This window comes from Larimichthys crocea, chromosome III, assembly GCF_000972845.2.
Source record: "Larimichthys crocea isolate SSNF chromosome III, L_crocea_2.0, whole genome shotgun sequence".
NCBI lineage: Eukaryota > Metazoa > Chordata > Actinopteri > Sciaenidae > Larimichthys > Larimichthys crocea.
This window is the reverse complement of record NC_040013.1, coordinates 18,122,500-18,138,858: the sequence shown is the minus strand read 5'-3', so window position 1 is coordinate 18,138,858 and position 16,359 is coordinate 18,122,500. Positions and strand designations below refer to the sequence as shown.

At 42.2% G+C, this 16,359-nt stretch overlaps 1 protein-coding gene across 1 annotated transcript; it reads left to right on the top strand.

The window, feature by feature from the left end:
- The first annotated feature begins 1,468 nt into the window (after positions 1–1,468).
- LOC104927471 (dickkopf-related protein 1) lies at positions 1,469–3,524 on the top strand. The gene is made up of 4 exons (XM_010741555.3): positions 1,469–1,966; positions 2,091–2,235; positions 2,417–2,551; positions 2,662–3,524. Exons 1-4 carry the CDS (start codon positions 1,553–1,555, stop codon positions 2,925–2,927), a joined length of 960 nt encoding a protein of 319 aa, XP_010739857.2. The 5' UTR covers positions 1,469–1,552; the 3' UTR covers positions 2,928–3,524.
- The last annotated feature ends 12,835 nt before the right edge of the window (positions 3,525–16,359 follow it).

Here is a 16,359-nt window from a genome sequence, read left to right as displayed (position 1 = left end):
ATGTGGACATTTCACAGTTTGCTGTAGTCGCCACAGGAGGGAGCTGCAGGTAAGACAGACAACTCTCTAAAGCCAACTGCCTCAGCCTGATGTGAACTGGTTAAGCTTGCCTGAGATCTAATAATCAGTCCTAGAGTTAATGTCATCCACTTAGTGGTAAGTGCAGATGATTCAGCTTCTCTGGTCTCAGTGTTATTCGCACAACAAATCTGTTTGGGGGTCAAGGGAATGGCTTCAGCCATAACAACAGGGTGACACTTCTGCGAGATCAAAGGGGATCAAAGTGCATCAAAGGAGCTCACCTTACCAGCACTGACATTTAGTAAAGTGGAGATAAAAGCTCTACTTCAAAAGATATACAGCAATTCAAACGCACAAAGTGCTACAGTGTGTTTGTCAGGTGTATATCTCTCTCGCACACGCACATCCTCACACTCAAACAGAGGCTACGTGACCAGCAGATGACGTCCAAGTGCCAAGAAGTCTCAGCACCTGTGGGTTTTTCTCAGGACATCTGAAACGGAGATGATGCAGTTATCACTGCAGGAGCGCCACTTAAAAAAAAACAACAAAAAAAACTTTTCTATTGATTTGTTTTGTCTTATGAGTTGACATTTCTTGCAGTGGAAGACCCCAAAGGGGTCAGAGAGCAGAGACAAATCAGAGTTGCCTTTAATCTCAAAGTGCCAGTCAACCCTGAAAGGCCTCACCACGGAAGTCCATTAATTCGGTAAACTTTTCACACCCCTTAATGGTCTTGCATATCCGACACATTGATGTCCGCCACTGGTGTAATCAAGCACACTTTGGAGGATAATTGCCCCCTTTGCAATCAGAAGGATCAAATGGAGTAGTTAATCGACGCAAGTGACTTCAATCACCGTCTTCACACAGCCAAAGGGCAGTTAGGCTACTTGAATGTCAAAGAAACTGGAATAATCAAAACAGCTTTTATAGGATGAGAGTTTATGATGAGAGAAACACAAACTGTGAGTGATGTTTGGTATCACATACATCTGTTTTGTTTCTATAGATGAACTCCACCTATAAGAATCTGAGACATTCAAATATATTATTATTTGGTGAAGTGATGGCATCGATATGTTTTATATATATATTTTTTTGGTTACAGAAAGTAGAGTAAAACCAGGATGAAAGTGACTCTTTAACGAGTTATTTTCTCTCATAATGACTTAATTTGGGGGGCAAGGATAATTAACCACCGCCATAATGTATGTATGTAAGGCGCAGAACTAGTGGACTGGTGGGAAAAAAAGAATAACATGTAATTAATTCACTCTTTTTTTAATCCAAAATATAAATGTATACTCTGTTAGTCCTGACTGTGGATAGACTTTATTTCCAGTGTGCGTCATAGAGTGATGAGCATACAGACAGACTTTGCAGGTCATTATCATTACACAAACATTGTGAAACGCAGTCCTGTGCAGGGAGAATAGATGGCCATTTCCGTACAGTGGGGCTCTCTTTGAAATTCCACCCCTCCGCCTTTGTTGTGCACAGCGAGGGGCGGGAAGACAAACAGGTCCACATGTATAAAGAGATCATCCCAGGACTGCGAGTCAGGCAGCTTCGAAAGCATCGTGCCGAAACTCTCTGGAAACTTTTGGGATTCAGAATTCAAGGCCGCTTTGGACTTTGTCACTCAGTTCATTTTTTCACCCACACAGAAGGGATTCTTTTCATTTTTCGTGTGTTTGCAACACAGAAGAGTTTTAAGTGGAGAATCATGCAGATGCCGTCAGCGCACCGCTTCTTGGCTGTGTACCTCACACTGTTTGGATACCTTGGGGACGTTTACACGGGGACCGTCCTGATGAACTCCAACGCCATCAAAAACTTGCCTGGTGCTTCTGGCAGTAAAGGTTCCGACACCGTCAGTCCGAGTCCGCGCACCTCTCCCTCCGGGAGCGTGGTACACAAATTACCCGTTGACACCTTGCAGGTAATTACCGTGCGTAAAATTCAATTCTGCGCGCCACGACAGAAGTTGCGTTTCTGTAAGTTTTGTAAGTAATATCTCAATACTTCAATGACACGATGCTTTTGTTTTTTAAATCACACTATAGCAGGCAGGTGTTTGCACGGATGATGAAGACTGCGGGGGTGATGAATTCTGCTACGACACCCGAGGCGCCTGCCTGCCCTGCCGTAGGATCCGGAAGCGTTGCGCACGGGACTCCATGTGTTGTGCAGGAAACCGCTGCAGTAATGGTAAGCAGAGGCATCCAGTCTCAATTAAATACTGGTATCTATGATTTATCCACTTGTTGATGTTATAATGAGAGATGGAGAGTGTATGTCTGCATGTTTACTGATACTAATTCCAATGTGCGCATCTTCTGTGGTAGGTACAGACCCTAAAAGGATTTCTTCTTTTTCTTGACCTTTCCAGGTGTCTGCCAGGCAAATGACATAGATGGTACAGATGCATCCATCACAACTGGCTTTCACAAAAACAACAACACCATGGAGCATCAAGCCAAGAAGCCCCCCACTGCCCATGGCCATCAGCCTCATGCTGTAAAAGGTAAGCATCTTGTGAAGAAACATCAATCTTTAATAGGTTCAAAGAACAACACTGGTAGTTTTTAATGAGGTCTGCTTCATGTGACATGTGTCTCTTCCTTCTATCTTCAGGCCAAGAGGGGGATACTTGCCTGAGATCTGCAGACTGCTCCGAGGGTCTGTGCTGTGCCAGACACTTCTGGTCTCGTATCTGTAAGCCAGTGCTGACGGAGGGCCAGGTGTGCACGCGCCATCGCAGGAAAGGCACACACGGTTTGGAGCTGTTCCAGCGCTGCGACTGTGGTGACGGCATGGCCTGCAGACCAGAGAAAGGAGAGCAAGACCACAGTGTCAGCAGGACTGCAGCCCGGAACCTACACACCTGTCAGAGACGCTGACACAAACGCGTGGACGCACACAGCGACTGAGATATACACACACCTACACACACACCCAGCAAACCGACAAATCAGTCACAGACACTGACAACCACTTTTCAGCCTTGCATACACCTGAGATGCTGACACACAAACACTCACACACAGAGACACCCAATACCTAAGACATTCTTTCCTGCCTAAGTTGCTGACACAAACAGCACCCGGAAGGATAGACATGATTCCTGGAAAAGTGATACACCCAGAGGGATGCAACAGTGCAAGACGGACTGATCCAATTCCCCATCAACAGACGAGGAGTCGGAAGTTCGGAAGTGACATTTCAGAAGTCTTGGGAAGATCGATTCATGTCGTCGGTAATGGCAGAGCTGTTTTGTTTCTCTTTTTATGGAACTTCAAGCCTCAGTTATTGCAGTAAATTACTGTATTGTAAATATTATCCTGGAGGTGGCACTTAAGTGAGCTATTGAAATCTGTCAACACCAGTATTATAAAGACATGGTGCTGCATGCATTGTAAATGTGTTATATATATTGTTTTATAAGAAAATGTTATATATAGAAAATCTGAATATATTTGTTTTATTAAACACCATGTAATAACCTCACTTCTTTTTTCTGCACCTTATTTATTGGCGAGTATTTCTGATTGACTGTGTCACGAAAAACCAAAGAAATGTCTTTTGGGAGATGGTTTCCGTGAGGTTTCACTCATGAGGTATCAAATACAAACTCTCCTGCAGCAGTTAGAGTCTAAACCATTTAGTCCAAATATTCACTTAACAGTTGGTACGGGTGGGAAATATTTCTGGCTACATAACAACTATCCTTTTCTGGAAAGCAAGAGTTATTTGAACAATCACTTCGTGGTGTTTAACTCGCAGCCCAGTCCTCACAAATCAGTGGTTGGGGCTGAGTGAATGGTTTAAAAGTTTGGCTCAGATATGCTTCTCAAACTCGTTTCACACAATTGCTCAAATATGTGTGCACACACACTCACATACGAAAAGCATACTTACAACCAACATACAACTTTAATGACTCATTACTGAAGCCTCAACAGGCCACATCCTGCAGGAGGATGGTCCATCAGGGCTATGTCATCAGACGAACATTAAAAAACAGGACAGGATGCTGCTGTATCAAATGATAACTGCAAAGAGGTAATAACAAAGTATGTGTGTCCTGGCGAGTGTTTGCCACCTAACCCTTTGGTGTTGCTGGCTAGTTTCTAATTATAACTTCCCTGCCTTCATGTGCAGCACAGCAGATAGCTAGCTATCCAAACTAAAGCCTCTAATTACTTCATCTTACTCAATCTACACAAGGATTCATGAAACGAGGTGCACCACAGCAGAGTTTATGTGATGCAACTCAAAAAAAAATAAAAAATCCTTGTGGATCCTGGTTCCTCAATCTGTCCAATTGCACAGCACACCCCATTTCCTGGCTGTTGTGCAATGGATGTGCTCTAATGTGTAGGCTATGCATCCACCCAAATACACCTTGGTGCCTGTAATTAGACCTGTTTAGATTAGAAGATGGCGAGGAAATTACTGTACTTTTTGCATGATTCTCGTGTCAGATCAAAAGGAGCACAAGACACTCTTGATATCTGACCGAGCCAGATAACCTCTTCATCTGTTTACATCCATAGACATCCATTTGCAGTTTGTCTAAGGAGCACAAGGTGAGGTTTACTCTGACTCAGTTGCGGCCATTTACTCAAGTGCTGTACTGAGGTATAATTATGAGGTACTTGTACTTGAGTATTTCAATTTTATGCTACTTTATTCTTGTAATCCACTACATTTATTTGCATGTTAAACTACCCAACAGTTTGTTTTTATAATAGTTAAAAATAGCCTGTTGCTCATGAATGCATCAGTAAAAATAACAATAATAGTGTGATATTTTAGTATATAACACTGTCAGCAGCCATTCTGCTTGCATAATGAGTATGACACTTAAAATAACTCTATCATCCTTCATAATTTTGCTGATTAATGAGTACTTTTACATTGTGGTATTGCTACTTTTACTTTTAAATGATCCGAATACTTGTTCCACCGCTGTTGAAAGTAGATGCATTGACGAGGAGGCAGGCAGACATGCATAGAGACACACTCCATTTAAACAATTTAGTGTCCATTCTTCAAAGTAATTAAGAGTAATGGGAGCATTGTCAGCAGTACAATATAGTACCATGCAGGCTCAGCCAAGTCATGTTTGTGGGGGTCCTGGAATCTGTGTGTGTGTGTGTGTGTGAGAGAGAGAGTCTGTCATCATTACTCCAACCACAGACTAACACAGGCCACAGGCATGTGCCCAAACTCCAGGAAGGCCAGTGTGTGTGTGTGTGTGTGTGTTTGTGTGTCAGACACACAGTTACGGTACATTTGGAAACAACAACAACAGCGTTCACGACAACAGACGCACACAATCATGTCCCCGCATGCCAATTCGCACCCATTACACACTCAATACATGTCCGCATGTCCGCACATGTACGCACACATTCACACATTCTTATTGGGGTGTGAGAGGTTTGGAGTAACAGTGTGCGCGCCCACGCAATGGCATCCAAACCAACAACATTTGGTGTTGTCATACCACAAGAATGAATCAGCATTTCTGCTTAAATACGTTTTCTTGCTACTGTATACTTACAGAAACTGAAAACATGTAACTAGAGCAATCCTATATTTTAACAACATGCATGCATGCTGACAGGAAAATACTGATACTACGACTGTCTGCTTTCATTCTGCGTATGTGTATTTTATACCCCAAACTCAAAACAAACCGGATTCTGATCTAATCGGATGGGTATGCATCAAGTGTAGCATATTATGAGAAGACTTAATATGCAATCAAACAAAGAACTCATTAGTTTATACTTCTGTCTTATCTCCCGCCCTGATCTGAGATTTACAATAAATCTTTCCCCTGCCTGGGTACCCGGTGTATCTGCCATTGTTATTCTAACATCCCTGCCAAACACCCTTGACAGGCATCCCTGAGTTAACAAACTCATGAGCGAACCATCCGAGATGAAAGAGGTAAAAGAACGAGGCAGTGTACACAGAGACAACGCATGTTATTTTGTCAGATGAAAGAGGTGGCATACTGCTGGAATGAGCATTCAGATCAAAACCAAGCTCTTATGTAAACACAATTTCATAGGGAGGTGTCAAACTTCTGGTTGCTGGCACTGATCACTTCATAGGAAAAAAAAAGTACAATGCTCACTATTCATCTTTGTGGGATGACAATCTTGGGTTGAGCAACGTGGGGAAATCTCCCTGTCCTTTGGAAATAATATTTAAACAAAGGAGAACTCATTCAGAACAATACGTTGAGTGTGTGAATGCAGGTGGAGAACAGGTTTGCCTTACTGATTTAAATTATCGGTGATGTCAACACAACAGGGGAAACGAGGGTTTTAACAGAGTGAGGCGATGATGTATTGTACTTTGTGTGATTTGAGTGTAGTGTTACATTCCAGGTAATTTACCAGTGACAATTGTTCTCAGCCGCCTCCTAACTGTTTTTATATTGTGTTTCACCTCTCGCTGCTCCTCTCTCTGTCTTTGCATGGAGTTGAGCCAAATTTAAAGGACTAATCTTTTTTTTTTTCCCAGATCAATCACGTTTGTTTATTATGAAAGAGTCAGGAGGTGGATTTAACAAATGAGATATCATTTTTGATGACTTTGTCTTTGGCTGTGCATATTATTTTGGGCCAATGTGCTATGTGGAAACGTGCAGGACAGCCTTGCTATTGATAGTTAAGTTAAGTAAATGTTTATATCTGATGGTAAATGTGTCTTCAGGCAATATTTTAGGTTTATTTTGAAAGCTACAATCTGAAAAAATAGTTGTTTCATCTTCCTGAAAAAATTGGCATGTGGATTTGTTGCCGGCTAGCTAGTATTTATGCTAAGCTATCTATTTTCTAGCTCACAGGGAAGTCTAGTTCAGGAATTACACAAGCGGTTTTTCCTAGATTGTTGAACAATTTCATTTCAAATATCAGCATATTGCTCGTGAAACATTCCCACCTAATCGGAGAACTGCGTGTGGCGTCTTCCATATGGCGAGCATGAGGCCCAGCCTGTCTATCACTGCTATCCCAGGGACAGAGCCGTGACATTGGGTCCGCTCACTAGGGGAGGCTCATGAATAACTGGTTTGATCCATCCTGGTGTTCCTTCCATCTGGAGCTGACACCTCCTATGTGGTTTCAGGTCTTTCTCTGATGATGTCATACTATGTTTCGGTCCTCGTTCACCACATGAAGGAAACTCGGCTGCTCTGACTTCAGCTGTAAAGGCCCATAGTCGGTAAGTGTGTTGGGCTAAAACAGAAACAAGTGGTCGTGTTATGTTGCGTAAGCTGCCTGTTACAGTAACACTGCATGAAAGGCCAAGTAAAGAGATACGTGACCACAATACCCTGGTTTGCTATGCTCTGTTGCCGTCTGGACCCATGTTTGTTTTCCCTCGGCTACCGGCTTTGTTTTTTTAGTAAAACCAGTGGTGCCAGGACTGGAGAGCCATGTAGGCACTTTGAGTTCATCCTACACCACCTGTGTCCTTCAGGTGGATTCCCTCACTCTATCCACTCCCTCCATGTGCAACACATCCCAGTGCTTACACAGCTGTGACCAATTCAGTCCGAACAAACAATCTGCCCATTGTTTATACAAATAATATCCCAATATGCGACGTCTGCCTTCTCTGCCAGACATGCAGGGAGTGAACAGATGCACAAGGGGGAGGAGGGGGGTTACAGCTGGGTATAAAAATGCCTACTCTTCATTATGGTGTGTCCAGAAGCTTGCTGCTGGCGGCCTGGGGCTGGGGCTAGGACAAGGGCCAGGGCCAGAGCTGGCTCAGCTCCTGGCTGCTATGTTAAGTCTGCCTCAGCCGCAACCACATTGCGCAAAGCTGCTTCACACATATAATTTACTCATTATTCACAAAGTTTGCGAAGAAATCAAAAAAATATATTGCACAGTGAGAGAGTTGGTGGAAAACTAACACGGACTGAGTCGCTATTCAGTAAAAAATAAAGTTATATCCAGTTATATAACATTGAAAGACAGCAGGCTTATGGAGTCACAGTCAATTAGCACAGCTGATTGAATAGAGGTGACCGCAGAAACCTTATACTTTGAAAAATACCTTATAAGACTGAGGGGAGGCAGTTTAGCCAATGATTGGTTATGAGGGTATGCCATCAGTAGGCATTGCTGGTTACCATGCCTAATTCAGTATGCCAACAGCAGACAGACTATTTTTTTCATGAGGGGGCAGGAAATAGGTGTCTCTGAACTGTCGGTTCATCTCATAAAACATCCCCAACAGGAGATGAGCCTGTCTGTCTGAGACATGGACAAATATCCCCGTGCTTCAACAGAGCCATCAAAAGCCCTGAATGTTGTGTAATGGCATACCTTTACTCAATAGGGAAGCATCCTATCAGACAATGGCACAGTGATGGCCCCAGTGATTCAACCATTGTCTCATTAACTTTCATGCCACCCTACCCCCCCCAATCCATCACCCAAACTCTTTAATGTCCCTGCTTGTTTTCCGTCCCTTCAAAAACACTGCCTTTAACCCCACCAAAGGAAAATGGCTGATGCACAATCTCATTTGTGTAGGGACTTTGCAAAGGTGGAGTCTTTGGTAATAGAATGAGAAGGAGGAGGCCAAGGCTTTGATCTCTCAGGGGGGCAAATGGATTGGATTGTCTTGCCCCTGCTGGTGGGGCTAAGCTGGGGACAGTGTGAGTCCCAGGGGGTCATATCAAAGGTAGTTATCTTCAGAGGGTCTTCTCAGCAGCACATTAGTACGCTATCTAAATGTTGATTTGTTCGCACCAACATCTAAGGAGCCCTAAATGAGCTGACAAAGAGAAACACCCAGTGAATGTAAATGTGCAAAGTGGTCAAGTTCAATTCTTTCCCCTGATGTGTGTATAGCTCTTCTCCTCCTCACTGCCAACGTTTACTGTTAAACCTGTCCCAAGTGGACAACTTAAAAAGGCTCGATGTTAATTCCAAACAACAAGATTTCCACAAATTACAGCCTAACTCAAATCTGCTTTATTTCCTTATGTACTCCCAGGTTCTTCCACTCACAGGACCAAACCTTAATAGCGCAGCATGCTTATTGTCTATGTTGTGGGTAAGGAAATGATTGGGAACACCCTATAGCTTCAGCAAACAGCCGTGTTGAGGTTGCTGTCTGTGTGTGTGTTCCTCCATTGTGGGTGGGAAACATCATATTACTGTCACTCTCACAGCTGACATTTAGAGAAAGGTATAAATCACGCACACTCACACACATACACTCTCCAGCACCCACTGTTAGCCACAGCCAGAGACAAAGAATTAACTTTATTGTGCATGACATCTTTTTCCCTAATTTGATAAACTGTGGACATAGAAAGGATCCATTCACAAATACTCCTGCTGGTACAAACCGCAAACTACAAATGCATCTGTTGGAGAGAACCACTGTTGCATTTAACATCATCCTGAAGCCGCAGATCTCACATTAGAGTATAAGTGTTTTATGGATTGAAAGGGACAGAAAATAAAAAAAGGAACAATTCTAATGTTTCTTTACATTTGAGCGATTCAAGTTCAAAACATAATGTGAATGCCAAGAGCTCTTAACCTGTAGTATCGTTGCTCTTCTTCACCAGCAAAACAGACGTCAAGGGATATATTTCCATATTTATTATTTCAAAGGCTGCCAGTGCCAGGCTTGTTAGAGCGAATTCTCAGCAATAACCATAAAAGAGAGAAAATTAGACTCCTTGACTAGTGTCACAGTTTGCCATTCTCTGTGTGCATGGCCCAAATGTGGGATTGCAAATAAGCATCTCTATTTTTAGGGACTTTAAGAGCAGTAGCACCCGTCTGGGTCATTCCATATCATTAGAAACAGCTCCAGAGATGAACAAATTCTCATGGCACTCAAATATAATTCTGGTCTTTAAACCTATAGTAACATGAAATCAAAGCCAAGCCTAAAACCTCTATCCATCTTTGGTGTTATTTTTGAATCTCTACTGAAATTTGGGTTGACACGTTGATTGAAAATGCCCACTACTTTGGTTATCTTGCGCATCAAATGTTCAACTCAGCACATTCCCAAGGGGCTTGAATCGCACTCAGAAGCCTCAGTCTAACCCCCTGTTGCTGAAATGTACATTTCAGCCCTTCTATACTCAGTCATTAACCATGCTAGCTTGTCTTTTAGGCTCTTTTCCCCTGTCTTTGGCTGTTGGTAAATATTTGCTAGACGGAGATTGCATTCTGAATTGGTACTCCCATGTCTCCTTTGCATAATAGTTGTTGTGAAAGCATCTATTGTCTCATTTAAACTGACCACATAGTGTATTTTGGTGATGTCGGCAAGGATTGGCTTCTCTACAACTCTAATTAGCATTCCTTCCAGATAAAACAATGATCACTTGAGTACGACTGAGCTAAGCTTGCAGGAAGTGATCTAAAGAGCTGATAGGAACCCATGATTACCAAGCAACTAACCCCAGTACTCCGTGCATAATGTTTTAATTCAACATAACCCCCCACCACTACATTTTGTCCCATCACTAATCTTGTCTTAAGTTATCTTCAAACTACCGCTTTGTCCTGCGGCTACAGGCCTTATCATTTATTGATTATGTCTCTTAGATTAAAGGACCTGCTTTCATTTCCACAAGAATGTGCCCAACTCTTTGTGTCCATATGGAAGCATTTGCCGGACAGATGGGTTATTTTCCCCTCTAGTAACGGTCTCACTGGTCAGAAAGGGATTCACAGGGACTTGGTAAGTAATGGTGATGTTGATATCCAATTGTTGCTTGCTTTGAAGTCTAACTACCAGGTGATCTGTATTTGACCATTAATGAAAGAGAGAGCAATGCAAAATACAACACAAACAGTGTGTGATAAAAAAAAAGAAGTTATGGCAACAATATAGTCAAGCTGAAAATCTCAACATTAATCACAGTTTTACAGCAAGTCATCTTAATTCCTCCAGACAATTCAGGGCTGTCAAATAGCTGCATAATACTACCTCAAACCCCCTCAAGCCTCCCAGATTTAATTCCATGTGCTGAGAATTGCCTGAATGTGGGTTACACACAAATGACGGACATTTTGTCTTGGGGTAAGTACTAATATGCCACTGTTGTTGCCCAGGCTGCCTGTATCTGGGTTTTGGTTTAAATGTTGGGTTTACTCTCCCTGGGATGTGTGGTTTGCAGCAGCTTAATCACAAAGCCACAAGCATCTCAGCCATTTTGATAGGAGCCAAGCTGGGAAGGCTTCATATGTAACACTGTTTTTCGCTTGCATTACATATAGAAAACTTTTCTGCAGAGTCAGCGGGGCAAACAAATTGAAATAGTTCATGTTGACAAATTGAAAATGTGCAAATAAAATGAAAATAAACGTGAGGCAGTTATAGACTGTAAAATGTTACGGTTTGTAAATTTAATGAGCACGAGCAGAAGTTTACTGGTGCAGGAATGGAAAGAAATGTAAAAAACAGATCAGTGATTTTTAATCCACTCGCACTGAAAACCTTAAATATCAAAAGCATGATATTTCCAGGATCTTAAGAATGTTGATGCCAATGCTGTACTGCGTGATAATGCTGCTGTTTGATATGTTTATTAGGCAGCTTCTTTGTTTTCTTGCTTAGATGTTATGGAGTCAGTGGCATTAAGGGGAGCATCTGGAGACAGTTTCTCAGATCAGTTTCAGGTTTAGAAAAGAAGATGAGTTAAAAAAAAAACCCAAAGCATGGCTTAAAGATTAAAGAGAATAAAGTGATAAAAGATCTTCGAATGGCCAACAAGAACCACAAGCTTCTGAGAGATAACACAGATCATCAGTCTGTGAACCAGTCTGCCGGCAGCATTACACTTATCAGCGAGAGACAGGCTCCTGAGCATCCAAGTGTCCTGATGGCATACAGTATTTCCCAGCACACAGGTGTTTACAATCCTTTCCAAATAACCTTGTTTACAAAAACAACTGCGTTTTTTAAAAAAAAGAAAGAAAAAGTTACAGGCAACGAGGCAATTAACGCCTGTGTACCACGTCGAGTGCCTCGGCTCACTACTAATGGTTTGAGGCCGAGTACCAAGCCTGCATTTATTGAGCGTTTTACTTGCAAGGCGTCCAAATATTGCCACAAGGGAGGTTTTGAAACATTAGTTGACTGGAGACACAGAGGCTTTTTTGTTGTGCTGTGCATGTAATTTACCATCAAACTGATGGACTTGCTTTCTAATGTGGAGTCCTGCGGTGCAATCACATAAACTTACATTTTTTAACTTGGTGAACTTTGGATTTTGTGCAGGAGCTGTGAGACAATACATTCAGCATGGTGCCAAGTTTGGCCCATTGTGCTGCAGTTTTTCCACAGAGGAGAATAGCTGATTCATTTAAAAACACAAAATTGTGATAAAACAATGGTAAAGTTGTTTTATTATTAACTTGAACTGCTCATATGACAGGTGCTACAAAGTTAAAAACTGTTGTTGTCATGAATCCAGTTTCTCTCTCTCTCATTTTAACACATCTTTCTCTCACTTCAGTCTCCGGTTTTCTATCGCTGTTCCTCTCCTCTCTGCCTCTCCCTTTCTTCCCTTCTTCCCCCTCTGATCTGTCACACACATTGCAAGGAAGCTAACCCCTGCTCCTCAGAGATCTGTGAGTACATTGTGAGGAATGTGTGTCCTTCCTGACATTACAACGCTCTTTATCAACTAACAAGAGGAGTAGGAGGGGAGCGGGGAGGAAGAAAGGAGGATGTTAAGATGTTAGGAACGGTTAGGGAGCCGGAAAAAAAAAAGAGCTCTTTGTGGCCGCTTATCTGACAGGATATGAAGCAACTCAATGGCTTCGGCATTTGGCAAAATAGCTTCCTTCAATGGGCATTCACTACAAGAGACATCCCCTGACATGAGGCCACATATGTCTGAGCAGCTGAGACAGAGAGAATTTCAGGAAGAAAAAGGACAGCCGGAGGGTGTTTTAGAAGTTCCGTATTTTGTTAATTGCTCACGATAAGATGCGGCAATTTGCCGGTAGTTGTGATCATTATCAATGGCAGCAATTTAACAGATGTTGGTGCACCGAGCTTTTAAACACGTCAGTCTTTCCAGCACTAACTAAAGGACACTTCACACAAATTTCTGGAATCTGGAGCAGTTTGATGAGTAGACGAGCCAAATTTTAGAGTTGAGGAACCAAATTTAACTCACCAAAGGACACTTGAAGTTCTTCCTGCATGCAAAAACACACCAGACACACACACACACACACACACACCACAGTTTCTGAGTATTATTTTTGTTAATGGGATCTAAGGGGACATCGTTTTCCTGATGTGGTGTAATTGAAGCTGCTGTATTAAAGGGTTGTGTTCCTCTCCTGCTGCTGAGACACAAAGTAATGCAAACCCCATCCCAGTTATTAACCCAGGAAGTCCCCACGGTGCACTGCACTCTAATGAGAGAGGCCGATACGTATTTTATTTTTTGTTCTCGTTTAGATGTTGCCCTTTTGACCCCCTGTGAAGCTTATCCAGTGCTTAGCGGTCCACCTCTGTTTCTGTGGGTAACTTGTGACATCCAAATCATCTCAAATTGTCTTTTTTCCTATATATTTTAAACCCTTTTTGTCTCTAATCAAATTAATAAAAGTGCAAAATTACATTTTTCATTTCCACTTTTGGGAGAGTAAATATTTGAAGGAAATAACAGAGACTTTAATGTAGCTTGAGCTACCTGTCACCCCATCAGGAGCGTTTACCTTTTGAACTTCATGAGAAAGATACACAACAGATTTGCTGTCATCAGGATTAGCCATGTCATCTCAAAGAAACAGGTTTATACCATCTCATTATGTGGTTAGAACATGATTTGTATTTGTATCCCCGGTTATTAAGTTACACTTTAATATCAAAATGTTTACACATTTCTTCACCTTTCTTCTCTCTAGCCGCAAAACACAGATTTTTAATTAATTGTATGTGTGGGTTTACCCTGAGTGTTCTTTTTTTTTTTTTTTTAATCAAGTGCACACAAATATTTTCCATTCATTAAGAATTGATGTTTTTATTTGCCAACATTTGCAGATAAATCTAATTGCCGCTGTCCACACCCTGCTCTCAACACAATGGGCCTTCTTCTCACAACACAACAGCTCCTTGTCTTTAAACAAATTAACACTAATGCATCTTAATGGGGTTGAAATTACAACCCCATGTTGCCTGAGGGTGATTTCTGACAGGGATTTTTCTTGTTTTTCTTGATCTCGCAGAACATCTGGAGTTTCCCATAATGCACTTTTTATTGGTCCTCTGAGTCTACCTCCATTTTTCACCTGATTGGCTGTGTTTCATACAGTGTACCTCAAGAGGAATGCCATCACTGTTGTGTATCCAAAGAAGAGATTAACTCTACAGCACTCAAAACACTCCTGATTTTCTCACACAGGGCAAAAAGCAGTCACAGTTGTATTGTCTCCCTCGCTTTGATGTAGGACTTTGAGCCCTGACGGACGTATAATATCATTTACAGTCAAAATCAGGGGTGGTCTTTCCCGGTGTTAACAGCTCACCCTGCTTTGTGTCCCACTGATTCCAAAAGACCGGATTTTTCTCAGGCTGTTGAACGTTCACTGAATGGTTTAATTGCAAGCAGACTCAAAGCGATGGATATTTGAATCATGCTGGGTAAAATATGCTTCCATCTGGTTTTGATAAGCTCATAAATGAATGCCATCTGATGCTGATTTTACACTTTACACTTCAAACAATTACATTAATTCCAGGGCACCTACGATAATATGACTGCGGAGTCAAAAGGCACTAATCAAAGAGTAGACACGTGGTTAGAAAATATGCAGTTTCATGTTTTGCGAATACTTCATAGCTTGAGTTTCATCAACTTGGGAAAAAAAAAAACATGGTATGTTTGCCAAGACTACAGAACAAATGCATGAGATTGGCATCTTTATAAGTGAGAACCCGCTGGGCTTTATCACAGGGATGAATCGTCTCATCCTCAGAGAAAAGGGATTGAAGCGTTTCCACTTTTTTAAAATACCAAAACAGTTTTTAGCCAATGTTTGGAAACAACAAAAACATTTGCCAAAAGATCTACTGCAATCCCTGACTCAATAACATTTACACACCGATAGCTTTGATCATCAGAGTTCACGAAATATGTGTCAAAACAGGTTGCAGAGGAAGCATGAATCTATAATTATATAGATGGTATAATTAAGAATCAAGCACGTATACAATTCATGGTATAATTATGAACCTCTGCAGTTATAAGCCACTAATGGGAACTGGGAGTGAGGAGTTATTCAACACGCAGACAGCGAATTACTGTGTATGCCTCGTTAATTGGTTATGCCCCCAGTTAAGAACGTGAGCTGGATTGGGCTGGCAGATTTATGGAGCAGCAGCACACGTACACAACACTTATGTTTTTTTTTGGTATCTTTCAACTGTGTTTACCAGAACAGGTATGAGATAAGTGCGACCACATACCGCAGAGAATTTGGCTCACGTCGAAGATATGACACCAAGAGACGTGACGTTTAACAACAAATGAGATCAAATCTGACACGGCGTGTGATACTGAGACTTTCGCACATGATAAGATGTGAAAAAAGAGCAGCCGTGCAAAAACAGCCAAACGATTAGCGTTGTGGTAGTAAAAAAAGAAAAAAAGAAAAAGAAAAGAAAAGAAGGATCACCAAAGCAGCTTGGTTTTGTATGGAAACAACTGTGGCTGGATGTTTGGTTCTCATGGAAGCCACATGACAGGGAGGTCATGAGAGAGACAGCAGGCCCGGCACTGTGTGCGATCTCACCACACTCGTTCCCCACCGCACTTTTGATGTTTCCCTCCTCAGACTTTTATCATTTCTCCTGAGAGACCCCTACTCTCACTGTCAGGAAAGCAGACACACACACACACACACACACACACACACACACACACACACACAGCCCCTGCTCCATCTGAGCAGAAGCTTGGCTACTGCCACCCATTTCCAGCTTCACAAAAACCATTTTAACAAGCAGAGAAATCATTTAGCGGACACTTTCCTGGATCATAAAACACCAAATGATGGCTTTGTGATCCCGCACTTTTATTGATCTGCGCTCTCCGATCAAATATATACTTCCTGGGCCAGGCCTGGTCAGCTTGGAAGAGAGGAAATGGGGGTGGAGGACGAGGACGAGGAGGAGGGGTTGAAGTAGCGGGGTGCTCATGTGAGGCTGAAATGTGATCTGGAGCCTGTGTCGCATTAGCCTTAACGGCCGTGTGGCAGACGCACTGGCACCACAGGGCGGAGAAGACGGGTGGTGGTG

Excerpts from the sequence above, each read along its gene's own strand:
- LOC104927471 (XM_010741555.3), top strand. The coding sequence starts at position 1,553 with ATGTATAAAGAGATCATCCCAGGACTGCGAGTCAGGCAGCTTCGAAAG. Across the intron at positions 1,967-2,090 it reads TACCCGTTGACACCTTGCAG|CAGGCAGGTGTTTGCACGGA; the intron begins GTAATTACCGTG and ends ATCACACTATAG. Across the intron at positions 2,236-2,416 it reads AGGAAACCGCTGCAGTAATG|GTGTCTGCCAGGCAAATGAC; the intron begins GTAAGCAGAGGC and ends TGACCTTTCCAG.